This window comes from Saccopteryx leptura, chromosome X, assembly GCF_036850995.1.
Source record: "Saccopteryx leptura isolate mSacLep1 chromosome X, mSacLep1_pri_phased_curated, whole genome shotgun sequence".
In the NCBI taxonomy this organism is placed as follows: Eukaryota; Metazoa; Chordata; class Mammalia; order Chiroptera; family Emballonuridae; genus Saccopteryx; species Saccopteryx leptura.
The window spans coordinates 129,762,575-129,790,495 of record NC_089516.1 but is presented as its reverse complement, the minus strand read 5'-3'; the positions used below and the strand labels follow the sequence as shown (position 1 = coordinate 129,790,495).

Here is a 27,921-nt window from a genome sequence, read left to right as displayed (position 1 = left end):
GCCTACCTAGATAATCCAGGATAAAGATGACCTCATCTTGAGATTTTTAATTTAGTTACATACGCAAGATTCTTTTCCCAAATAAATTCACATTCACAAGTTCTGGGAGTTAGGACATGGACATATCTTTTGGGGGGACACAATTCAACCTAGTAGAGAAGAAAGCTTTCTGAGCCTATCGAATCACAATTTACCAGAGCACTCTACACTAAGGGGAACATGCACTAGGGAAGCTTAAAGTTGATTGTAAAATTTCAGTACAGCCTGACCTGTGGTGGCGCAGTGGATAATGCGTCGACCTGGAAATGCTGAGGTCGCCGGTTCGAAACCCTGGGCTTGTCTGGTCAAGGCACATATGGGAGTTGATGCTTCCAGCTCCTCCCCCTTCTCTCTCTCTCTCTCTCTCTCTCTCTCCCTCTCTCTCTCCTCTCTAAAAATGAATAAAGAGAAAAAAAGAAAAAAAAAAGAAATTTCAGTACATATCTTGAGAGGGATGTAGATAGCAACTTCTGTTAGCCCATTTTCTAAATGGTTAAATTGAGGACCTGGGGAGCAAAATGACTTACTATTGGGAAAACAGCTGTGTTAGGTTTGCTTGCTTGTACTTTGCATGATTAGGGCAGAGCCACATGTGGGTAGCCTACATAAGGCTACAGGTACTTTCTCTCAGGGCAGATCGCTTGCCCACCACTGTGAGGGGCATTTTGCTGTTTGTTCACCTGCTTCTGTGAGAAGTGGTTTTCCCCTCCCTGTTTGCTCATCCTCCATTGTGAGAATCTATTAAGTGGGAATGACCAAATGCTTTCTGACTCTGCAATTCCTCTACCTACCTGGCCTTGACCACCAGCATTACATCTGGCATAGTGGGCAGGATTCACATCACATTAGTATGGGAACCACCAGCACCCTTGCCATTCTTGAGCATGTGGTTCTTTGTGGCTACCCTGTTGGGGGCTGTGGGCTGGGTGCTTTTTGCAGCCTTGCAAGAAGAAACTGAAAGCTCTCTGCAAGAAGCTACGTGAGGCAAAAAGCTCCAGGATGACTGGCAGTTGCTGGAGAAGAAGACTGATTGCTTTTGAGAGCTTCAGTGTGAAATTCAGGCTGAACACCAACAGTGCCTGGAATTGTACCAGTTTGAGAAGGAATTGCGAGTTTTAGAATTCCAGCTTACACTGGAAGCCAAATGCTGGCAGCGGCAGTTGTTAGAGAAACAGCTGTGGGTTCATGAGCTCGAGATTCAGCTTCAGGCTGAGAGCCTGCAGCCGCAGGAGCTGGAGTGGTCACTGAAGATGGAGCTGCATTTGTGCCAGCAGAGTGACTCTGAGACAGAGGTAGCAGGCATTTCCAACTCCTTCTTCTCTGAGGAGGAGGAGTTTTTTGGGCTGAAACTGCCATCAGCAGCCTCAGAGCCTGGCTGGTGATCACCCAGAAAGTAAAAACCCAGCAGCCAAAAGTGCCCCAGGGAAGGCACAACCCCCTCCACAAGTAGATGAGCACTCTGTTGTCCAGCCCTACACCCAGATAGAGTTGATGGAGTTAGGAGCAAAATTTAGGCAGAAAGTCACCGAGTCCTTGGCAGCTTGGTTGCTCTGGTTGTGGGACATAGGGGGTGAATGGCATGTTGCTCTCCAGAACAGAGATGGAGAAATTAGCCATCATTACCACATACTCTTCCTTGAGGCAGCATCTTCAGAACTGCCATGACAGCCTAGGAAACTATACCCTATTAGAATAGATGATGGCTGCCATTTGTAAGATCTTGCAGAATGCTGGAGACTTGCTGGGGATAGTAAGTCGGTGACAGTCATATACTGAGCTGCAGCAGGTCCTCCAGGAACTAGGCATGAGGAATGCTACTTTCAACCTGAGGTCCCATGGGCCAGATGAGGAAGTATTTATGGCAAGGATGAGGGACTTTATTCTCTATAGTGCCCTGTCAGCCCTTTTTGGGTCACTATCTTGGGCCGTTATGTGGGACAGCCCATCAATGCTTTCACAGGAACAGTGACAGATTTCGGGGAGTGGAGGGAGCACAGAACCATAAGGCTGTGTGGAAGACTGCCTGTGCTCTCCCCCCACGCCCAACTAATAAGAGAAGCAGTCCTGTAAAGGTTACCTGAATCCAGACGTGGGTAGATTTGATCGTGGCTGGAGCAGATAGGGAGACATTAGATGGAAAATCTGATAAAGTTCTTTTGGAGCTTTGGAAGCAGCTTAAACCAAAATAGAGATTCCAGCTGCTGAAACAAATGACCCCAGCAGCTACCAATAAAATGGTTGGTGCCTGGGTGGCATGGTTGCAAGATTATATAATGGAGACAGCTAAAGGAGAGGAGGATCCCCAAGACCTGCTGTTCTAGTTTGAATAAGGCAAAGGCCTAAGGACCCATCTAACAGGGATGGGCAGGAATCATTAGGCCCCATGTGAAATTGGCAATCCTCTGGTTCCCTTCTGATATGCAGCAGGTGTTGGGTATGTGCTTTTGCAGAAGCTAAAAGAACTGTCAAGGCGGCACAAGCCTTTAATGTGTTTGACCCCACCAGGCCTGTGAGCTTGCTGAGGGGTTTGAATGGGGCTTGTGGCAACAAACAGGGACCATTTATGGAAAGGCACTGAGGTCCATTATCAAAGAGCTGTGTATGGCTAGTTGTCTGTAATGGACTTTCACCTTGGGTGATTTACACAGAAAGCTGAACTATCTATCATGGACTGATCATTGAGCAGTGTAGTGGACTCTTGAAGCAGGGACTGTGACAATAGGGTGGCACCAGCTCCCTTGCTGGATAGAAACTCTGCTTATGGACAGTAATGAGAGACCCTGACTGGGGTGGGGTGTGTGTGTGGCCCCTGTGGAGGCCCTCCTGCCCTGGGAAGCTGCTCTCATCCAGTTGCAGATATGCACCAACGTTACTTTACAGTTTCAATGGACATGATCCTGGACTATATAGGCCCTGCCACCTGCTGTGAGGTAGGGGACTAGAGGTGGGCCTCCAGTTAACTCTGGGCAGAGTACTCAGGGAGATACTGTGAAGGGCACCTTTCTAATTATTGTCATTTTTTATATAGCTTGCGCCTTTGTAATTCTGTTGCTGTAGTCTGTACTGTTTCTGATTATGTAATGTACCTCACTCCTCGCACAGAGACCATCAGAGAAGATACCTGTCACATAGATTGTGAGGTGAGCAACACTAAAGGGGTGGAGTGTTGGGAAAACAACTGTGTTAGGCTTGCTTGCTGATTAGTGTGTGAGCATATGGCAGAGTCACATGTGGGTAGCCTACATAAGGCTATGGGTACTTTCCCTCAGGGCAGATTGCTTACCTCCCACTGTGAGGGGCCATTTTGTTGTTTGTTCACCTGCTGCCATGAGAAGTGGTTTTCCCTGCCTGTTTGCTCTTCTACCATTGCAAGAATCTATGAAACGGGACTGACCCAACACTTCAACACTTTCTGGCTCCACAGTTCCTCTACCGTCTGCCTGAATCCCATGTAGACTTGCCTGGCCTTGGCCACTGGTGTTACACTTACCTAAGTCACTCTGGATCAAAAGGGTTCTGAAATAGAAGAGGCTACATATTCAGCATAGACTTTATATTGTAACTCATGACTCTTAAATTTTTAAAAAATACTATAAATATATTTTATCCCTCTGGCCAGATAGCTCAGTTGGTTAGAGCATGAGAGCATTGGCCCAAAGTCCAGAGGTTGCTGGTTCGATCCAGGCCAGGGCACATATACAGGAATGGATCAATGTTCCTCTCTCTCCCTCTCTCACTAGAATTAATAACTATAATAATTTTTAAAAATATAATATTTTTAGGCTCTGGCTGATTGGTTCAGTGGTAGAGCATCAAACTGGCATGTGGAACTGCCAGGTTCGATTCCTGGTCAGGGCACAAAGGAAAAAGGACCATCTGCTTCTCTGCCCCTCTCCTTCCCCTTTCTCTTTTTCTCTCTTCCTTTTCCACAGCCATGGCTTGATTAATTTGAGTGTGTTGATCCTGGGTGGTGATAATGACTCTGTGAAAGCCTCTGTCTCAGGTACTAAAAATAGCTCGTTGTGAGCATGGCCCCAGAAGGGCAGAGCATCGGCCTCAGACTGGGGTTGCCAGGCAGATCCTGGTCAGGGTGCATGTGGGAGTCTGTCTCTCTGATCTCCCCTTCTTTCACTTGGAAAAAAAAATCTATATATAATATTTTTTTTTCTAAACACTTTATCTATGGAAAGCAATTATTGCTTAATACCCACCTGAAAAACTTTTTTAGAGGATCTGTAGGCTCAAGGTGAGTGTGCTTTCAATATACCATAGTTTTCTGCTTAGTCATTGTAGTTTGCTAAAACATCAGATACAGGGAGTTTTGGAATCCAGAAATATTTATGAAGGAAAAGCCTGCCTTTTTAGGTTCAGCTATACTGAGACTTTTAGGTAGAACTTACACAGACAATGGTAAAAATATTGTCAAATATGAGACATTCTCTGAAGAAATGTGGTCACATTTGCTTATGACAAAAAGACCAGTTATAATTTTTTTTGGCAGTGACAACCTTGGTATATAAAGTGATGCAGAGAAAAAAGAACTTTGGAGGTCACCAGGTCCAGCCTTCTATCTAGTGCAGGAGTCCCTGTTATAGTATTCCTGATATTGATATCCAATATGATTGAATGCTTCAAGACACAAGGGACTTACTATATGTAGGAAGCAGGGTCTCATTGTTTACTATTTGTTTATTCATTCAACAAGCATTTACTGAAAATGTACTGTATATAAGGTATTAAGATTTGTCAAAGAATACAAAGATGGTCAAGCTATAGTTCCTGGCTATAGAAGCTTATAATTTAATAGTAGTGATAAGAAAAGTACACCCATAGCTATAACACCTAGATTTAACATGCAGTACAAGAGGCATAGAATGTACTGAAAATTCTGAGTTGACAGCTCATGGGTTTTATTTGGTGGAAGTGTAGCTGGGAGAGTGGAGACAAACATTATGAAAGAGACACTTGAGAGAGAGCCTTATGAATGAAGCTGGGGAAGAGTACTTCAGGGACAGAAATAGCATGAGCAAAATAGGAAAGCAGGAAATGGAGGCATAAGTTTGGGAAACATTGAGTAAGAGTTTAATTTAATCCTCACAACCACTTTAAAAGGTAGGTGTTACTGTCTGCATTTTATAGGTAAGGAAGCTGAGGCTCAGAGGTTAAATTGCTGAAGATCACATGGCTGGTAAATGGGCAAGTTGGAATGCACACCCTGGTGTGTCTGTTTCAGTCCTTCCCTTTATCACCACAAGCCATCCCATCAGGAAGCTGTCTGCCATAAGTTGGCCTCTGGAGAAAGAGGGAGTATGGTTATTACATGAGGATAAATAATGTAAAGGCTGAATTAGTTGTAGGTCTTTGCCTTGGGCCCATATCCATGTTCATGTAGAGCCAAGTGCTATTAAAAAAAAAACCTTCCTAGAAGGGCAGAAACAAGTCCTTTGCTTCTTCTTCTTCTTCTTTTTTTTTTTTTTTTTTTTTTTTTTTTTTTTTTTTTACAAAGACAGAGAGAGAGTCAGAGAGAGGGATAGATAGGGACAGACAGACAGGAACAGAGAGAGAGATGGGAAACATCATTCATCAGTTTTTCAAGCTAGTGAGCTTTCCTCAAACTATTAATAAATGAACCCACACACAAGCTGGTGACCTTGGGGTCTCGCACCTGGGTCCTCCACATCCCAGTCCAATGCTCTATCCACTGCACCACCGCCTGGTCAGGCTCCTTTGCTTCTTCTGTGTCCTCCCAATACCCAGTCTTGAATGGGGTCAATGACTATCAATTGACTTAAGTTGGGGAACTTAGACTCTTAGACCTGAAATTACCTCAGGCATCATGTAGGCAGTTCCAGATTTGAGAAAATATTTGGTGAAGTCACACAGCTAATTTAGTAACATAGCAGATAATAATATTTAGTCTTGGTAGGGAAGGGCTCTTTTTTTTCTGTGATGTTATTTCATACATAGAGAAAGGGCCTAACACTTAGAGTGGGCCTAGGATGTTGAAATTCTCAGCTATGCTTCAGATGTGCATATTTGAAGATTGTATCTGAAAAATAAAAATTATACATCTCTTGAAAGATAGCATATCAAATACCTATCTGAGCAGAATAATAATTAGTCAAAGAGTGACTACGGGAAACAAGAAAATTGCCTTAGTTTAGTCCCTCTGGCAGAATTCTAAGTGAAAAGATTCTTTATCCCAACTCTAAAGTAGCTGGCATTATTGTCCAACCCAATCTTGTTTTTATTAGGGTTTCCTCCATCTCAATAGAGTGTGGGTATGTATGCACGAGAGCATGAGAGAGAAAGGAAGAGAGAGAGAGAGAGAGAGAGAGAGAGAGAGAGAGAGAGAGGAGGGAGAGAGAAAGAGGGAATAGGAGAGGGGAGGGGAATGAGGGAAGAAGATCTTCACTTTCCCTGGAATAGAACACTGCTTTTCTAAAAGTTGCAGTCTAGTGGTATCATTTAATATAACCTAGTTCCTTTAAAATTGAACTCTCTTAAAATTCTGGCATTGGTTCCAAGTGAGAGGAGGGAGAGCATCAAGCCCTAAACTCAGTGGGCCTCTTGAGATACAAAGATGAGTCAGTCAAGGGTCTTTCCATCAGGGAACTTAAATCTAGTGGAGCTAAGGCATGCAAATATAACTATGGTACAAGTTAGAGAGTGTAAGAAGTGTCTTTATAAAAAGTGCAGAGTGCTGTGGGAATTCAAATGACAGAAAGCTTGTTGAATACATCTTTTTCTGCTCCCACAAACACTCTCTCTTACAATAATCCAATCCAAAGATAGTTAAGAAACAATTATACCTCAATAAAGCTGGAAAGTATATAACAAACAAAAAATAACCAACAATAAGCAGGATTTATTTTAAAGCAGAGCTCATTTAGCTCCTCTTCATCTGGCCCCTGTCACTTTCCTCCAGCGCACTTTTCCCTTTAGCCATACCAGATTCCTTGGCAGTGCCTGAATTTGCTGCTCACTTATGCACCCTTCTGCCCTTGCTCCATTTTCTTAGATATTTTAAAAAGTTTTAATTTTTTTTAGAGAGAGAAGAAGGGGGAAAGAGAAAGTGAGACAGAAACATCAATCTGTTCCTGCATGTGCCCTAACCAGGTATCAAACTGGCAACCTCTGCACATTGGGACGAACCTCCAACCAATGAAACCATCTGTCCAGGGCACCTTAGAGGCTTTTTTAAAGAAGGAGAATGATGTGATCAAATATGTACTTCAGAAATATCTGCCTGGGACTTGCATGGAGGAGAGTGTAGAGGCAGGAAGACCAGTTTGGAGGCTGCTCGAGTCATCCAAGTGAAAAAAGGTGAGGTGATAAGGCAAAATGAAAAGGAAGGAAATGATGAGGGGATATTTACAAAGCAACCAGTAGGATTAGTGACAGAACTAGTGGGATTAGTAACCCTTAGTTATAGGGAATGAGGTCAAGTAAGGTGTCCAGAATAATGTAGAGGTTTTTAGTTTCTAGTTAGTTTGGGAGCCCATTTCCTTTGTAAAATTTTATTTGTTTGTTTATTTATTCATTTTAGAGAGGAGAGACAGAGAGAGAGAAAGAGAGAGAGAGAGAGAAGAGGGGAGGAGCAGGAAGCATCAACTCCTATGTGTGCCTTGACCGGGCAAACCCAGGGTTTCGAATCAGTGACCTCAGCATTCCAGGCCAATGCTTTATCCACTGCGCCACCACAGGTCAGACCAGGAGCCCATTTCCTGAACTAGTCTGTGAACTCCAGGGCAGGAACTGTGTCCTGTTCATTATTGTATTCCTTGGGTTGGGCATAGTCCCTGGCACAAAGTAGGCATTTAGTAAATGTTGGCTGAATGAATCCTTCACCAAGTTGGAAGGCTGAATGTAATCAGTAAATTTGCATTCCCAGAGTACATGTTGAGTGTTTGGAATGTGCTCCAGAAAGAACCTCTTTGTGGGAGAAAGTAGTGATCTAGGGATTCAACCTTTACCAGTATGAAATGATATGCAGATGGATGACAACAGCAGAGATAAAGGCAAATTAATTATTTAATTATTTGGTTTAGAGAATGACTTATTTCCAGGATTGCATGAAAGTTCCAGTACTCTAGTGTAGCAGCAACATTTTGGTGTACCTTTGACACAGGCATAGTCTATGGTGGCCTATGTATGACCTCTGATTTAAAGTATGAGCTTGTGATGCCCAGATGTGCCCTTTGCAATGTCATGTTCTTTCAGATTAAGTAACAGAAAGGTAATTTTCAGATGGGTTCCCTAGGATGATTTCTTCTACTAGCAATCATCACTTTTCCCACTGGTTTCAAATGCAGCCATTTCTTTCATCTGTATTCCTATTTTGATTACACCATTCTATGCTAAGAAAATTAGCGAATGCTTTTGGATGGTAAATTGACTTGTCCTCCATTAAAAAAAGCTTTAAAAAACATCTGGTATTTTTTTTGTTCACTAGTACAGCAACCTGCACTTAATACTTTGGATAATTTCAATAGGCATTTGTTATTTTCTCTATAAGTCATGAAGCAACCAGTTTTGGATATTATTCATTCATTAGCTCAATATTACTTTAATGATAATATTACATTATTATTTTTAGCACAATGCACCTTTGTTAGAAAAAAAATTATCTGCTGTTTATAAAGCAGACCTTGGCAATGAAATGTATCAGATCATTATATATATGGAAAAGACTTCAATTTTCATTGTTACTGAGCCCTGATGATTCATTCTCTTCTATTGCTTTTTGAATATGTTTTTTCTACTTTTAGAAAAGTATAAGCATCAAGGTATACATTAATATTTTTGTTCTTTAATGTACTTTTTAATGTAGTTTTTGACAATTTATAGTCATTTGCTAAAATTGCAGTCTAGTAAACCAACCAACATATAGAACATAATAAAGGTAATTATTGAATCAGAGGGCTGGAAGTGAACTGAGTGGTTATTTCATCCATTTCCCAATTTCAGGCGGTAAGATTAATCTTCCTAAACAGCACTCTTCATCACATTATACTTCTGTTTGAGAACTAGCAGTGGTCCTTTATTGACTATGGGGTCAATTCCACAGGCTTCTGACTACATGTAAGGTCCTTCAAATTCTGTCCTGTCTTAACTGATAAGCTAGCTATGCCCTAAATTATAGCTTCTCTCCAGGCAGGTTAGTGTTGCTGCCCCACTTCACGGGTACCAAACATATTTCACCCATTGGCCTCTCCAAATCCTTCCCATCCTTTGTCTAGCTCAAGCCTCATTTCCTCCTGGAAGTCTTCTTTGACCCCACGAGCCTCTGGAAAGCCTTCCCGTTTTGAGCAAATGTTGTCTATTTTACATAATTGAAAAATCAACTTTATTGAATTATAAATTTATAAACAATAAGATGCACCCATTTTTAAATTTTTTGAATGAATAATTTAATGAGCTTTGAGAAATGTATACATCCACATAAACCACTACGCCAATTAAAATATGTACTATTTCCATCACCTCAGAAAATATACTGCTTGTTTTATAACTTAACCATAGACCAACTTTTATTGTTCTCTAGCTGTTTTTGTGTAAATTCTGGTCTCTTAACCTTTTGAGTAGTGAGTTTTTTGTTAACCCTTTGAGTGAGGATGTACATAAACTTTTGTACTACTCAAAGAGTTAACATGAATTTATTTTAATTTTACTTAACATGTATTGTACCAAGAAGACTAAAAATTTTGCATACATAATCTCTCCCAATCCTTACAATGACCCTGTACAGTAAGTGGTATTGATAACTTCATTTTTTAGATAAGGAGAAAAAGCCATGTCGAGGTTAAATAACCTATCCTTGCTTGCCTAGCTATTGAATGGTGGGGCTAAGACTAAATGATAAGCAACTTGAAACATGGGGTCTCTTTCCTGCCCACTAGTGCCTACCATGGTACTGAGCCATTATACTTACTGATGTTGAATAAAATTGAATAGAACAGACATATTTAAATAACTCCATACACATTTTTCACTGTCCTTTTCCAATTAGGGACAAGGCTCAGGTACAGAATGGGATCTCCAAGTGATTGTGAGCCTATGATTGCACAGTAAGCAGAAACTGAAGTCCTAGTCCTGGAGGAGGTGGCTAAGGGAAACCAGAAGCAGTCAGAAATGTTAAGTCCTTGAATGGAGCAAAAATAGAGTGAGAACTGGGCTCCAAAGAAAGAATCTGTGATGTAAGTCAAGAAGGCAAGTCGCCAAGTCTAAGAGATCCACTGATACAAAAGTACACATTAGGAGGGACCTTCTGTGAAACTGTGGGGTTTAGCCTCCAGGAAGGGAGGTAACTGGTAAGTGCTCAACTTGGATACACATGAGGATAATCCCCCAGAGAAAAGCCTCCAAAACTCCAGTGTCCTTTTTCAGTTGTGAGACCCAGAACTGGACCCAATGTGAAAGCAAGACATCGTCTCAATAATTAGAAGTAAATTACTTCAGAGTTCCTTCAAGTAAAACATCTATTTGTGTATCTTCAAGATGTCTGGAAATTACCCTGGCTAGGTTGCTCAGATAGTTGGTGCATTGCCCTGATATGCTCAGATTCCAGGTATGATTCCTATCAGGACACATGTAAGAATCAACCAATGAATGCATAAATAAGTGAAACAACAATTAATGTTTCTCTTTCTTGCTCTCTCAAATCAATCAATAAAAAATTTTTTTTAAAGATGTTAGGAAATTGATTTCTGTGGCATTTCAAAATATTTTTCCAAGATCAAAGTTAAGCATACATATATAAAATTTTCAGAGTCATCTATCTCACTCCCTTTTTTTAGATTGGACACAATGTTTTTTGTTTTTTTGTTTTGTTTTGTTTTGTTTTGTTTTTAGTGAGAGAGGGAGAGAGACAGACAGGAAAGAAGAGAGGAGAGAAGCATCAATTCTTCATTGCAGCACCTTGGTTGTTCATTAATTGCTTTCTCATATGCACCTTGAATAGGAGGGGGGGCTACAGCAGACTGAGTGACTCCTTGCTCAAGCCAGCGACCATGGGTTCATGTCTGTGAGCCTGCACTCAAGCCGGCAACCTCAGGGATTTGAACCTGGGTCCTCCATGTCCCAATCTGATGATCTATGCACTGCACCATTGCCTGGTCCGGCCCCCTACTTTGTTTCTTATGTTGTCTTTTACTGGGGCTTATTTTAAGCTTGTCTGTGAGTTATATGAACTTTACTTAAAATGTTTTCCCTGTGGAACATATTTCTCTCCTTCCCAGTTTGGGAATTTTGAATTCTTACCAGTTTATAGGTATTTTAATTCCTCAAGTCTATAGCTAACTCTTAACCCCCAGATCACTTGTACTGGTTTATTGATTAACCAGTCAGTGATAACCGGGAGGATAACTATTGCTATATATATATATATATTATTTATATCTAACATATACCTTTCTTTGTGACTTCTGACATATACCCTTAAAAGTTCTTATTTGAAGTTTTATTCCTTTAAAAATTTTTGAAAAATGAACTATAGAGGTAGTGGGAGTTTATACAATGATGAGAGTTGACCACCTCAGGAAAGGGGCCCAATGTGCAAACTCTAAGTTATTATATGAATTATCATATCAAAGGCAAACCAAACAGGTAGTGTAATTTAAAGAGTCATTCCTGGGTTTTTGTTAGAAACACTGAGCAGCAATTTGTTTCCTTCTAAGATCTAAGCAACTCATAACACTTCACAGAGGAAAGATCTTAGCCTTATTATTTTATAACTCTCACTAGCTAGAGCTCGTGGGAGTAGAAACAGTACTAATAGCCATCTTGCCAAATAAACCCTATCCCTTCTGAAATTTTGAAATTTAAAGACACAAAGGATTTTATCTATCACATTTCATTTTATGAACACATTCAAACACAGATATTTCAAATGCGCACTGCATTAGTTTACCAAAAAAAGTAAATAAAACCTGAGCAAGTGGACTAGAAATTGGTATATGCAAAATATCAGTTATATAAGATTGTTCATATCTATATGTGTGTTAGAACCAAATTTGTTTGAATGTAGATTAGCCTGTCTTCCTTAAAGAGACTCTTTTCCTTCTTGATCCAGTAACTGAATCAGTTGAACCTCATGTGAAAAGAACACAGTGAGCTAAAACGATTTTTTTTCTTTTTCTGAAGATAATCATAAAGCCTTTAAAATTATAAACCATATTTAAAATCAGTTCAACACTTGTATGTGAGATTGACATTTTAGGAGATAAATCTGAACTGTTGTCTCCAGACCCCATTTGTAGTTTGACACATTAAATATCATCTTTCCATTCAGTACTATAAATTACAGTGCTGATTCTGTTTTGGGATATGTATTATCTGTGCTTTCTTTTACTATATTTGGCAGCAGCTCCATTGAGGAAGGAAAAGTGAAGTGCTTGGAGTCAATATCCTTGACTCCAACAGTGATGTTATGTGAGGCAAAACTTGAAACCTGGACATATACATTAATGCCATGATTAACTGGAATTTCTAGGGGAATAAGATGTTGAAGTAAAAATAAATTTTCTCATAACTTGGGGCTAACTAGTCTTCTCCCTATCCCTTATTTAAAACCTCAGTTGTTTAAAAGTAGTCTAAAATGTCTAAATATGCCCTCTAGCGTTATTTCAGTAAGTTTTGATATTTATTATGGGGCCTTATTTTGACAAGGATCTTATTGGACTTTAGGGAAGTCCTCCCTATTTTCCCTATACACGTTTTGTCATCCTAGCTAACTATGTTGCTTTAATGCACTCAGTTACTATGCACTAGGTATCGATCTCTGTTCATCCCTTTCGACAGTGAGCTTTTTGGGATAAGAGCCATGTCTCTTTTTTTTTCCCTTATCTTTTATTGAATGTATTGGGGTGACAATAATGTATTGGTTAATAAAATTATATAGGAGGGTCATATTTCTCCTTTAGAAAGTTGTACTTCCACCATGTAGCACAGTGCTTGAGACATAGAAGATGTTAGATGGGTCCTGTGAAAAACAGATGCCACTGTGGCACTAGATGTGCAAGAGATTTATTGGGAAAAACATTTGTAAAGGAAAATGAGCAGAGAGCTGGAAGATACATCAGATTGTGGTATAGGTCTGACTTCTGTGTAGGAGAGAGGGAAAGAAAGAAGGTTGACTAGGAAGAATCATAGACTGCAGTGCAGATTTAAGAAAATTTTGTGAAGATCAATAGGGAATCTTAAAGCTAAAATCCCTCTGAATGAAGTTCTGAGTCTCACAGGACTTAGCATGTATGCCACGCTCAGTTATTGACTGGAAACAGCAACTAGTGGTTGTGGCCTGAGCATAACACAATGGTGAGCTCAGAGTCCAGAAATTGGGACCATTAGTCAACTACATTCCCCATAGTATGATGCTTGAGATGCATATTTTCATGGCCAGAACAGAAGGATCAACAAATGCTTATTGAAGGGAGAGTGTGAGTAAATCAGAAATTACAACAGGAAAGAGATTGGATTTAATATTCATTGAGCTCTAATATTTGCTAGTATTGGTAGAGGATATAAAATCGTGGAACTCTCCCTCACTTCTCTTATCTCTCCTAAAATGTTGCCTTATGAAAAAAGCCTTCCCTGACTAACCTATATAAATAGAATCACCCCACAACCACCACATTCACTATACTCCTTAGATTATTATTATTTTTTTGTATTTTTCTGAAGCTGGAAACGGGGAGAGACAGTCAGACAGACTCCTGCATGCGCCCGGCTGGGATCCACCCAGCACGCCCACCAGGGGGCGATGCTCTGCCCCTCCGGGGCTTCGCTCTGCGGTGACCAGAGCCACTATAGCGCCTGGGGCAGAGGCCAAGGAGCCATCCCCAGCGCCCGGGCCATCTCTGCTCCAATGGAGCCTTGGCTGTGGGAGGGGAAGAGAGAGACAGAGAGGAAGGGGGGGTGGAGAAGCAAATGGGAGCTTCTCCTATGTGCCCTGGCCGGGAATCGAACCCGGGTCCCCCGCACGCCAGGCCGACGCTTTACCGCTGAGCCAACCGGCCAGGGCCTAGATTATTTTTTAATGTTTTTTTTTTATTTATTTATTCATTTTTAGAGAGGACAGAGAGAGGGAGAGAGAGAGACAGAGAGAGGGAGAGAGAGAGACAGAGAGAGAGAGAGAAGGGGGGAGGAGCTGGAAGCATCAACTCCCATATGTGCCTTGACCAGGCAAGCCCAGGGTTTCGAACCGGCGACCTCAGCATTTCCAGGTCGACGCTTTATCCACTGCGCCACCACAGGTCAGGCCTAGATTATTTTTTAAACACTAAAAAATTAACAGCTTTAGGCCCTGGCTGGTTGTCTCAGTGGTAGATTGTTGGCCAGGCATGAGGGCATCCTGGGTTTGATCCCCAGTCAGGTAACACATGAGAAGCAACCATTGCTTCTCTCCCCTTCCCTCTCCCTCTTCTCTCCTTTTTCCCCTCCCACAGCTAGTGGCTCATTTGGTCCGAGTTTGGCCTCAGGTGCTGAAGATAGCTCAGTTGATTCAAGCATTGGCCTCAGATGCGTGTTGCCAAGTGGATCCTAGTTGGGACACATGCTGAAGTCTGTCTATCTCTCCCCACTTTCAGTTAAAAAAATTAACAGCTTCATTGAAGTGTAATTGATGTACAGTAAATTGCACAGATTTTAAAGGGACAATTTGATAATTTTGACATATGTATACAACCATAAAACAATCACCACAATCAATATAATGCACACATCCATCATTCTCCAAAATTTCTTCACTGTCCTCTATCTACCTCTTGAACACCTCTCCCTGTCCTATACCTCCTAACAATTACTGAACTGCTGTCTGTCACTATAGATTAATTTTCATTTTCTAAACGTTTGTATAAATGGAACCTTAGAGTATATAATTATTTAAAATTTGGCTTCTTTCACTTAGTGTAATGATTTTGAGATTCATCCATGTAGTAGCATGTATCAATGTTTAATTCTCTTTTATGGCTGAGTAGAATTCCATTGTACATATATATACCACAAATTTTTCCCTTTTTTACTTAGTTTTTTTTTTTCTATAGTACCTATCACTATAGCTGTTGTCTCTCAGAATATAAGCTTCTTGAAGACAGGGGCTTTGTATACTGCTATAGCCACAGTACTTGGTGCATATAAGGTACTCTTTAAATATTTAATAAATGACTCTCACTTATTCCCATGGCTTCAATTTTCATTCATATGCTGATGACTTTCATTGATGATCCCCAGTGAAGAGTTGACAATGACAAAGGTTTCTATCACTGGGAAACTTGATGAATAATGATCAGTAACCAAGATAACACAGAAAATGGAACTTTGTGTGTTTATATATGAGAAATATTGAGTTCAATTTTGGCATTTTAAATTCGAGATTCCCATAAAATATTTGAAAATATGAGATTTTGGAGCTTAGAAAGGAGGTAGGGGCTGAATCAGGGAGTTCAGCAATCCCATGGGTGTAGATAAGATCATCCAGAAGAGAAATGTAGAATGAAGGAGAGAGTCAGTGACATTGAAGTGATAGGCAGGAGAGGAAGAAGCAAGAAAAGACAGATAAGAATGGCCATAATAGTAGGTGTGTATGTGGGGAGGATCATTAGTTTCATTAGAACATGGGAGTAAATAAGTGTTTTAAGAAGTAGAGATTGGCATTGGTCAGATAGCTTGGTTGGTTGGAGCATCATCCTGAAGCACAGAGGTTGCCAGTTCAATCTCAGTCAGGACATGTATAGGAACAGATGTTCCTGTCTCTCTCCTGCTTTCTCCCTTCCTCTCTCTAAAGTCAATAAAGTAAACTCTAATAAAAAAGAAGTAGAGATTGGTCAGCTGCGAAGAATATTGTAAAAAGTCACATTGGATAAAGACTCATAAGAGGTTCTGATTCCCTAGTTTTGAAATAAGGAATCAGATTTTTCATTTGACAAATCTTTTTGGAAATAGAAAAAAAAATCTACTTCAGAGAGGAGGTAACAATGAAGTAGCTCAGGAGTTCAGAGAAACAAGAGTTTGGCATTGTGACCTGGCTAGACACCTTGGTTGATTAGAACATAGTCCTGAAGCCTAGAGGTTGCTAGTATGGTCCCATCAGGGCACATAAAAGAACAGATCAATGTTTCTGTCTGTCTCTCCCTTCCTCTTTCTCTAAAAGTTAATATATAAATAAGTAAAATAAAAAAAGAGTTTGTTGGGAGTTGTAAGGGATTTTGGTAATTTCCTTAATGTCAATATTGTCCTCTGGATGTTTCCTCTGTAAATCTTGCTTTAGGATGTTAGTTAAAACAAAAACAACAACAAAGCTTTGATATGATATTAATATTTTATTCATTTATCCCTCAAAAAAAACACATTGGGTTGATCAGACATACATGTCATTAAGATATCATAACTAGAATTTTAAAAATTACTTCTTGCTTGTGTTTTCATTCATAAATTACAACCAGAAAAAATAAATTGTAGAAGTGTAGATTAATCTTTTAACTGACAAATTAAATATCAGTATTCAATGGCGTATACTTGGTGCTATATATTAGTTTAGGCAGAATTTATGAGTCAAACCTAAGCAGTTAACTCTAATGATTATTCAAAAAGAATCAGTCACTCTTAGTTACCTCAGTTGGTTGGAGTGCCATCTGGAAATGACAAAGTTGTGGGTTCCATCCCTAGTCAGGGCACTTATGGGAAGTGACCAATGAATGCACAACAAGTGGAAAAACAAATTAATGCTTCCCGCCACCCCGTTTCTCTCCCTTCCCCTCTCTGTCTTTATAAAAATCAATTAAAAATCTCAGTATAAAGACAAAACAAAACAAAAATCAGTCCTAAGGATAATTGAGAAAAAGCAGGCATTAGTTAAGATAAAGAGTCATTTTGAACAATCAAGATTTTACTGTATTTAAAAAGAAATACATTGTTTTGTTCTCTTTGCCTCTTTTCTGCATGTGTGTGATATTCTGATTACTGAAACATAAAAAAAAACTTATTTGTTTCAGGATCAGATTTGCAAGTATGTCTCCCCAAGGGCCCAACATGTTGCTCAAGAAAGATGGAAGAAAAATACCAACTAACAGCCCGATTGAACATGGAACAACTGCTTCAGTCTGCAAGCATGGAGCTCAAGTTCTTAATTATTCAGAATGCTGCAGTTTTCCAAGGTGAGGTCTGGGGATCATTTTAGATCTGGTGTTCAGTGGTATGACTATGTGGGTACTGGGCTTTCAAAAGCTAAGTATAATTTATAAATTACCATTATAGCATTATTGCTTGATATAAAAACCCCCAGTAAGAAATTCTGTCTAAGGAAAAATGCATTTTTTTAAAGAAGCATCATTATAATCTTTGAAAAGGTGGGTATTGTAAAAAAAAAATTCATTGTCCAAGGATATACTTTTTACCTGTATATAAAAAGTTATAAGTCCCTGTAGAAAGAATAAATGATATTTTCTCTCAACTAGCCTGTAAGACTTACTTAGAAAAACAAAAAAGTTGACTTAAATCCTCGTTTTCTCTGGGATTGAGTTCACTACTACTGGAATATGCACGAATTCCTTCTGACCACTGGGACCATTTCTGTTTAAGAGGGAGAAACTGCGTTGGTGGCCATGCATTTTCTCATTTGTGTGAATGGTTTTTATTTCTTTCTTTCTCAGTTCACTATACCTGTATATGATTGTAAAAGAAGTTGTTGTGGCATTGCCAGATGGGTAGGAAATTGCATTTCTCTTTGCTAACTTGTACGATTATCATGGCAGGATCGGGAGTACCTCCCTTGATTCAAAGACCCAGCTAAGGATGGTGATGATGATAGTTGTGTTAAGAGTAAGCATGTATATAGCATTCTGTGCTAGGTAATCTTATAAGTACTTTACATATATTAATTCATTTAATCTTCACAATAACCCCATGATGTAAATATAATTATTATTATATCAATATCCTCATTTTATGGCTAAAAATCCAAGGCACAGAATGGTTAAATAACTTACCCAACATAACACAAATTAGCTAATAAAGCATACATTCATAGAAGTTTCTTGGGTCAAAGCTTCCGAGGATGTTAGATTGATTATATGAAGTGTAGTATATAAACTTAAAGTATTTGTTAACCTATTTGTGCAGTCAGACTCTTATGAAGAGTTTGTTGAGACCAACAATTTGGTAATAGAATGAGTAATTTAAACTCATTTAAAAAATATACCATTCATATACTTCTTAGACTGGCTTTGGAGATGATCTTCTGGCTGAAAGTGGGGTGATAAGAAGTGATGTGACATGACAACTGGGTTGAAGAAGAGAGTTGAATCTTACTCTTTGGGATGTCAGTACTTTTTCAGAATAGAGTGCTTGTGATTTGTTTCATTCCCAGAATAGCCAGGCCCACAGAAGTTATCTTACTTTTATTGCCTGCCTTGAGGGATGTGATAGAGTGATCACACTGGTATTCCAACATGTAGAGTAGCTGACATGATTGTCCATCTGAAGGTCTTGGGTGTCAGCATCTCTGTCCAGTCCTGCATCTTGTGTACAGTATTGTGTTTTCTAGGCCTGAAGCAGCATAAGACTTAGTCTTAGGGGAAAGGAAGTCCTGACAACATTTTGATTGGACAATTGGATTAACGTCCAGATATGGCTGCTGTAGCATGGAGATTGAACACTAGTCATGTGAACAAATGGTGGAGGGAGGGGCATCTGTTAGTTGTATCTCTCTCTCTCTCTCTCTCTCACACACACACACACGCACATACACATACACATGCATTCATGCACAAATATATGCATTATATCTCAAACTGTGGAGACAGGCAGAGGGGCAGCCCTAGCAAAGGAACATGGAGACAACTAAATGATGTCTGAACTCATTGCTGGTTCTTTCTACCTTGTCACCATACTATGTACTTGTTCTTTATCTTGTTTCATTCTCTTATCCTGCTGTATTTTTAGAAAAAAATAAAACCCATTGGAAAAAGATAGACTTTGGTCCCAGAGCTTAAGACAATTATGCTATGTTTGTAGAAACACTGCTCCCGAGTCCTTTCTATGACAAACATCTGGAGAGACAAGACTAAAATCAGAGACCACTACAAGATGATGAATTGAGGCAAAGTTGATTTTTTTCCCCTAGAATACATTTTCTCCATAAGATTCTGGTAGATCATCTTGAGAAAATTGCTCCAATACTTCACTCATATGAAATTGATGTGAATGAACTATTTTCTCCACTACATGAAGTTGAAGAAAGCTCATTCTGATCTTGACCTAGATCCACAAGCTCTTTAGGATTCCACTTTGGGTGTATTTAAGCAATTTGTGCTCTCTGCGCATCTGTGCACAGTTCCATGAGCAGTCCTTAGTGCCTTGATTTGGATTTTATGCCTTTGTTTGCAGGAAGCCTTTGCCCTCATAAATGAGCCTGAGGCCCTTTGCTACAGTGGTTGAAGTGCTATATTGCTAATGTTGTTTTGATAATGATTAAAGCATTAAAAAACAGTTGTACTTTATTTTCAATCTTTGAATTGCCTCGTTTCCTAAATTTAATTTACTTGGATGTGCTTAGTAAAATTGTGTAGCACAGTCATTTTTTGTTTCTGCTTAATTAATTCTTTTTGAAAAACTCTACTAAAATAGCTTTTCTTTTCTCTTTTTTTCATCCTTACCTAATGATGATGATGATGATGATAGTGACAATTTATTAAATGCCTACTCTATGATGCTTACTTTTACATAACTATCTCATTTCATTTTCCCAGCAGCCCTATGAGGTTCATAGTATAATGACCTCCATTTTATAGATGAGGAGGTCTACTCATTGATGGTACAGCTTCTTTTTTTAAAAAAAAATAAATTTTAGAGTTTATTTATTCATTTTAGAGAGGAGAGAGAGAGAAAGAGAGAAGGGCGGAGGAGCAGGAAGCATCAGCTCCCATATGTGCCTTGACCAGGCAAGCCCAGGGTTTTGAACCGGTGGCCTCAGTGTTTTAGGTCAATGCCTTATCTATTGAGCCACCACATATAAGGCTGCCACAGCTTCTTTCAAGCCATTATATGACAATATTCTCCTTGTTCTTACAGTGCTTAAAATAGAACAAAATTAACAAGTTGTAGAATAGGTGGTATTTGAGAAGAAAAATGGGACCAATTCTGAATTTTTTAGCACATCTTTATCACTTCTACACCTTTAAGCTTTGAGTTCTCTTTTTTTTTTGTAGAACTTCATGATACCTTTTTCGTTGTAGGTGATAGAAGGGGAGATAGGCAGAGTCCTGTTTGTACTCTGACCAGGATCCACCCAGCAGCCCCATTTTGGGCTGATGCTCCAGCACCGAGCTATTTTTAGCACCTGAGGCTGTTGCACTTGGACCAACTGAGCTATTCTCAGTGCCCAGGGTCATACTCGAACTAATGAGCCACTGGTTGCAAGAGGGGAAGAGAGAGAGAAGTTGGAGAGGGAACAGGGGAGAAGTAGATAGATGGTTGCTTCTCCTGTGTGCCCTGAGCAAGAATGCCCATACGCCAGTCAGACACTCTATCCAGTGAACCACTGGCCAGGGCCAAATTTCATGATAACTTTTAACTTTGTACTATCAGGAAATATTTGGAGGTATGTTCAGGTTTTTCCAGTTTTCCCCAAGGTGCCACTGACTTTGAGTGAGAACAGACTCTTTGGAATGCAGTAACACTTTACTTTTCTGGAAGTTATCTATCCCACACCTTGAACTCTCTTCATCAGAGAGAAAACATAGTAGTTAAGCAGAAAACATCTCTGTGCACCTAAGTGGCAGAGAGCTCCTGCTATGTAGACTCATCTGAGAACTCCTTGGAATCTTGTTCAGAGCCTACTACTGTTCTAAATTTATGCAGTCTTTACAAGCTTGATTTTTTTTTCTAGCCAGTAGTAAGTAAGCAGTTAAATAGAAGGGTCATAGAAGACTGCCAGAAGAAGATACGTATGAGCAGCAAGAAGTTACGAGTGATAGTAAGGGTAAAGGGCATAAAATTGGACTCAAGAACTCATTGAATATGGCATTTGGGGGCTTTAAATAAATTGGTATATCCCTACATGCCTCAGCAACACCTGTATTATGGTAGGTATAACAACTGATGTTCATAGTGATGTTTGTGAATCAATATGGAAAGATCAAAATATACTTCTCACAAAAATTAAGGGATATTTCAAAATGGATATGAAATGATAAAATATCCCCTAATTTGTGTGAACAGTATATTTTTATTGTTATTTTTTCTTAATATTTCCATTTTAAATGGTTAAAAATGATTTTTGTTGCTTAAAGGCAATGGACTTGGAGTCAGAAAGTCTAAGTTCTCATTTTCATTCTATATTTATGAACTTTATTACTTTCGGTGGTTATTTAAACTTGAATACCTTCATTTTTCTTATATGCAAAATAAGGATAATAATTACAGTCCTGCTTACTTCACAGAGTAGAGATAATGTAGGTGAAAATGTCTTGAAAACTATAAAGCATGATATACATGCATTATTACGTAGAAAGCTCATTTATGTGGACCATGTCATTCCAGTGGTGCCAGATAAATAAGGCATTACTGTCACAGGCATTCAACAACTCTTGCCATGTACAGATATTTAAACAGTGCACAGGTGGGAGAGTACTTAGGCAAAGGAACCATTGAAAAAAGCACTTACTGTATATTGCTTTTTCTGCTCCGATCAGGTATGTTTTACACACAAACGGTCTCATCAGGAAGGATTTGTTGTGCTCAGACCATATTTTAATTGCATTTTCTGGTTTATGCTATCATGGCAGAGAGAAAGAAAAGAGGAGTCAAAGTTTAGAGATCTTTAGTTGGTCTTCACTGAGTGTTGGAAGGCTTTCTTCTACCTGCTTTCTGTAGAGAAGATGAAAAGGACATCTCTGAATGGGGAGGTTGACAGTGTTTCTGTGCTTCTTCTGTTTCTCCCCTCCCTATTTTCCCATTTCCATCTACTCTTGGCAGGTCTTATACTTTGTTTTCTATCAAATTTTTGTCTCTCCCCTTCCCCTAAATAAAACTGACCTTGATTTGAACACCTTTTTAATCAGCTCAGAGCAATTTCTCCAGTCATTTCTGCTTGAAATAACTGTTTAGGGACATTATTCAAACAAAGCTTTTTTCCTTCACAGTTAATATGTGATTAAATAATTGCCTGAATATTGATAAACATGTTTTTGATAATCAATCATTTATTAATTTAGTTTTTATAATGTAGTGGGGTTTTTTAAGTGAGTACTGAGCAATTTTTTCCCATTTTATAATTTTTTCCCCTTGACTAGTCTGACAGTTCTGTTGCCCATGCTCCAGCTCCATGCAGGCTGAACCCCACTGAGCCCCAGATTCAAACCACTGGCCTTTCTGTTACACCCTTTCTTCTTTAAAAATGACGTACGGGAGAAAATAATTACATTGATAAGTAATCAGAACTTAATTCATTTACCAGGGCTAAATATAATAACATTCAACTGAACAGAAGAATTTTAGGAATGCAAACCATGACCATGAGTGAGGTTATATATCCTCAAAAATGTAAATTATTAATCAAACCACTCATCTATATAGCAAAGCTCTAGTAATCCCATTATGAAAGGGTGAATTTCTCATCAGAGCCCTGATGATGCTGGCTTTAATTAGTGTACTTTTATGGCACTGACTCAAAGAAATATTTTGGTTATAAAAAGTTTTTAAAAATGTGACTCTTTAATTATTAGTGTTTTGGAAAAGCAATTGGAAATTGGGTGTTTAAAGCTATTTCAGTCTTAAACTAAGGAGTTTTGGATTCATTTCAGTTTCAAAATTCTTTGGTTTTTGCAAAGCTGGAGGCTGGGGGAGTTGTAAATCTTTCCTGTGCTCCCTATTGATTTAGATAAGGCAGTCATTAGATCAAAAATTGTTTAATAGAAAAAGTGTAGAAAAATGACTCAGTGTGCAGAGGAGATTGTTCTGAGGCAAATCTGAGGTATGGAGATTATACAGATTAACTCTTGACTCCAGCCCATGCCCTTTAATTCAATGGGGTTTAGAATTCATCCCCTCTAACCACCGTCCTCACTGCCTACCTACTCACTAGTGAGCCAAAGAAAGCAAATTAAAGAATATTGTCCCTGTCCTCTAGAAGCTTCCAGGGAAGAAATACCACTTTTACCTAGTGATTTCTCCTTTCCCCTCCCCCACTGGGATTTGTTAATTTTCTGAAAGCATATGTTCCTCCTACTCTTTTCTGTTTCACTGAGCTGCAGTACCTGATATCAAAGTAATGAAGCATATGTTTGAGAGATTTGAATTCTCCTGTCAGTAGTGTGGAGGTAAAAAAAATTTCCCCCTCACTGAAAGTGGTAACAGAAATTAAAAACATCTTTCCTTCTGTTGACTGTGAGATACTACAGGAGCTAAGGTTCACATTTGTACTCCTTTTTTTCCCCTCATTCCATCATTCAGCCACCATATCTTGTATATTTTTCGGGCTTTCTCACATCTTTCTTCTACATTCCATCTCTGGGTCTCATCTATCACATGCTGATGCCTTCTAGGTCTGTCTCAGAATTTAGCTCCAGGCTCCATCCGCTCACATCCAGACTACCAGCAAAAGGCAGAACTATGTTTCATGTCTTTAGTCTCTTTCTTTGCTTCCCAGCTCAGCAATGGAATGTCATGTTTAAGAGTGCTGGGTCTTAATGAGTCTGGATGGTGATAGGTAGGAAATGAGGGGCTGGTGTGGAGAAGAAAAGTTGAGGGTTTGGGTTCAGAACTGGAAACCTCATTGCTGAACATGTACTAAGTCAATGAGAGATGAATAAAAAAAGCTTCCTGTTCTAACATGTTTTACTTGTCTTATTTAAACCTCAACAACCCTTTGAATTTGGTACTATTATTAACCTAATTTTACTGCTGAGGAAGTGGAGGCTTAGAGAGCTTAAGTAACCTGTATAAAGTCCTTCAGCCAATAAGTGGCAGACAGAGGAATTGAACCCAGAAAGTACAGCTCCCGAGCCTATGCTCTTAGATGCCATATGTTATGCAGCCCGTGAATGCCGTTTCATGGTCATGGACAGTCTCCCCAACTGTAGCTTTCTTTACTGAAAGAGAATCTACTGTACTCATTAAAAAACAAACAAAAAGAAACAAAAAATACATTTGCTGAACAAGTTTTAAGCATGTCTGAAGGCAAGTATTATGGGGGATTAAAATATAAAAGGTATCTCATGCCTACCTTCAAGTAGCTCAAATTTCAGAAACCCAAGACTTTTATATATAATATAAATAACTTGAGTACAAAAAATCCTAAGAGAAATGCTGTAAAGACAATTTTAGCAGTTTTCTGTGGAGAGTATAGGGATAAGTCCAGGTTTCATGGGGGCTCAAAGCTTATACAGTTTGGGGACTCTCTTTATGAAAAATGATACAAAATTAAAAACCCAAAATGCCTATGGCTCTTCTAGGAGGAAGATTGCAAGTATGGCTCCCTGTAGTTTAAGATTCATTGGCTTCATAGGAAACCTGCTTCTGTATAGGACTGGAGAAGATAAATTCCATCTAGAGAGTGGAGGCTCTTGGAGGAGATTGCTTGTGTGTATTCTCCAGACAGACGTGACTCTTGATCAAGGAGAAAGAAAGGCAGGAGCAGGAGTTAGGTAAATTAGTGCACATCTTTTTCTAAATTAAACTAAAATCCAAATATTATTACTTGCCTACTAGATATGAGTCTCTCTGTACTCCATAGCTAGACTTGTAGACTCTCACTTTGTCTTCCCTTTGAAAGGGCAAACCATCCCAGAGAAAAGCAGTGGGCCAAAGTCTGAAGACATGTGCTCCGGCTTTGGGGAGATGAGTCTGAGTTCCAGCTCTCTACGTCCTCTTTGTGAGAAAAGGCAATTCCACTTTTCTCTGAGTCATTAATTAAGGACGGTTAAATCAAATGAAGGCTGTGAAGACCCCCCCCAGTTCTGTGCTGTACTGTAGGAATCAAATGCATGGTAGCCATTGTTTTTTTTTAAATTCCCTCTTGTACATTGGCAAACATGTGAAGCATATTAAATATAAGCATATGAAATTTAATATCTTTGCTTTGTATATTGAATGTCATATCTGGAACATATACATCTTAAAAATGCTTTTTATGCTTTAATATAATTATAAATAATATAAAAAGGCTCAAACATACCCATTCGTAATCATTTTATTCAGAGACTGGCTTGCTACATTTTTGTGTATTTTCTTCCTTTGTGTGTGTGTATATTTGTATATTTCAGACTAATGATAATACAGTTTCTAAATGGTACCCTAGTGGTCGGAATGAGTTAATGTAGCCTGTACATCTAACTAGCAAGTGCAGACTGATCTCACTGTGTTGCACTAGGAGACGAAGGAGAACAAAATTGATGAAAGGAAAATAAGATATTTATTATGCTTCTTTTTGTTAAAGCTTTTTTATCATTAGTACTGGACCTGATTAACTGAAGTATAATAATTAGATTAGATCAGGTTCCACTCTACTTCCTCTCTTGAGTTACTGTTTTTTTTTTTTCTACCACTTATCACATTTGTAGTAATACATGTATAGTTATGTGATTAACATGGGTCTCCTTTACAAGAGAATGATCTGTCTGAGGGTAGGGCTTATGTGTATTCTAACTCCCTCCTGTATACCCAGGTGAGATTCTGGGCACTCAGTGAGTGTTTGAATGAACATACATACATACACACATTCATTAAAATAAGTAGTATCATTAGAAACAGATTATAATTCTTCCACTTTCTTTATAATGACTACAACTATGACCAGATGAGAAAGAAGAGATATCAGTTGTTGCCTGCAGCAATTGTTTCGAGGTTTTAAAATGTACTCAGATAAAAGATCCTAAAGGTCTAGCTAGGAGGTTGGTGCTTGCCTGTTGAGATGTAATGTCTTACATTTCCCCAAGCCTCTGCCTCTGTTTCTGGCCTCACCCCTCCCTTGCTTGCTGGTTGTCTATTCTTCCAGCCTGATCTAGGCTCTTCACAGAGCACTGTGAACAAGGTTTATTGCTGTTGATTTAAACCTTGTGACCAAGAATTCTGAAAATGTTGACACCTGTCAGCTTCTCCAAATGCACGCTTATGTGTCATTGCTGATTACTGTGAACACTTGAAAGTAATAAAGCAAACTTTGTTTCAGTATATTCTTTTTATAAAATAAGTTTTTACTACACAAATAAGTACTACATTTTTATTAGAGAAAAATGAAAAACACAAAAATAAGAAGTGGAAAATAAAATGACCCACATTCTATTTCCCCAGAGGCTAACTGCTATTAACATTTTGATATATAACCTTGCAAAATTTTGTTCACTATTATGCATATATAGCTGTGTGGTGTGTGCAAATTTTTTTTCAAAATTTGGTTATGCTGCTTTTCCTGTAATATATTATAACTTTTCATATCAATAAGCTATTTCTATAATACAATAGAGTATATAGTATTTGGAGGCCACCTAGTACTTAGTCATGTGGTTGTCTCATTTGTTATTAATTCAGCCCGCTCTATTATTAGAAATTTTGGTTAACTTTCCCTAAACCATAGTATAATAAATAAATAAACCATGTATCTGAACATTTATGTATATCCTTAATTATTTTCTCATGATAAATTCTTGGAACTGAATTTACTGGCCAAAGGCTATGCAGTTTTTAAGGATTCTCACATTTACTGCCTATTTGACTTCCATAAAGTTATATCTATTTTCATTCTCACTAGTAATGTATGTATGTTTATTTTCCTGACCATTTGCTGTTTGCCATTTTACAATAACCCCAATCTGGATGAAAAAATACTATTCCTTGATTATTAGGAAGATTAGTTGGTTATTTGCACTTTTTATTTTGTATTTTTTTCATTAATATTTATTTATCATTTAAAATTATAGCTGTTCATTGTTTCTTATTGGGAAACCCTTTTCTTATTGATTTGTAAGAGCTTTGTATATATCCAGGATGCTAACCCATTTTATATGTTATAAATTACTTTTACAGATTTGTTAATTCAATTTTTCATTTTTCATGGGAGATTAAAAACAGCTCCAAATATACCAATATTTTCCTTTAGCTTCCAATATATTCTTTGAATATTTACTAATTGATGTTAGCCTTAGTATGAAACAAAAATGGATTCTGTCTTCTCTGACAACTGTGTGAAAAACAGTAAGTAATTTAAAGTATCTGAGTTTGTTTTCTTCTGTGCAAGATAACACCTGATCTGCCACCCTGCCGAAGCTTTTGAGGATCAAAAGAGGTAATGTATATAAAAATGCTTTGAAAAGTTTAAAGGATTATATTTATTATTTAGTTGTACCCTGACACTGACCATTACTCTGAATGAATTCATTTTTACTGTACTGATATAAACATTGCTGGATTTCTATCTTTCTGCCATTTATTAGGCAGTAGTCTTGATCTAGAAGTGTATTGGAATCTGTACTCTTGCAGCCAGAAAGGTGCTTGAAAGGTGGTGAAATGTTGCCTGCAACCAGTCTTATTGCCTGGAGCATTGATTCTGGGCATGCTTCCCACCTTCTCAACTGGAAAAGTGGGCTGTAGAACTATTCTTTGATGTAGTATGTGTGTTTACTTCCACATACCCCAGTCATTGAAGGGGTAGCTAAAGAAGCCCATTCAGTGAGGCCAAAGTGCCCATTCCTGTCCAGCAGAGTTGTAAGTGGGGAAAACCCAAAGGTCTACTGTCCACACTTCTTTTCCTTGGGGATGTGAAAAATAGTACTCTTTCTAGTAATTAACACTTGAAACAGATACAGTGACCTATCATATAAATCAGTGGTTTAGCATTGTTTTGTAGTACACATTCTGGAAAGAGTTGTTTATTGGGAAAACCTTTTTTTT

The 27,921-nt window shown here is 38.6% G+C and overlaps 1 protein-coding gene across 1 annotated transcript in view; it reads left to right on the top strand.

Annotated features, from left to right (window-relative positions):
* Window positions 1-27,921, top strand: part of GPC3 (glypican 3) — a 632,751-nt gene that overhangs the window by 24,226 nt on the left and 580,604 nt on the right. Inside the window, exon 2 of the mRNA XM_066357199.1 lies at window positions 17,031-17,192. Within this exon, the coding sequence (XP_066213296.1) occupies window positions 17,031-17,192 (162 nt within the window). The remainder of the gene's footprint in view (window positions 1-17,030; window positions 17,193-27,921) is intronic.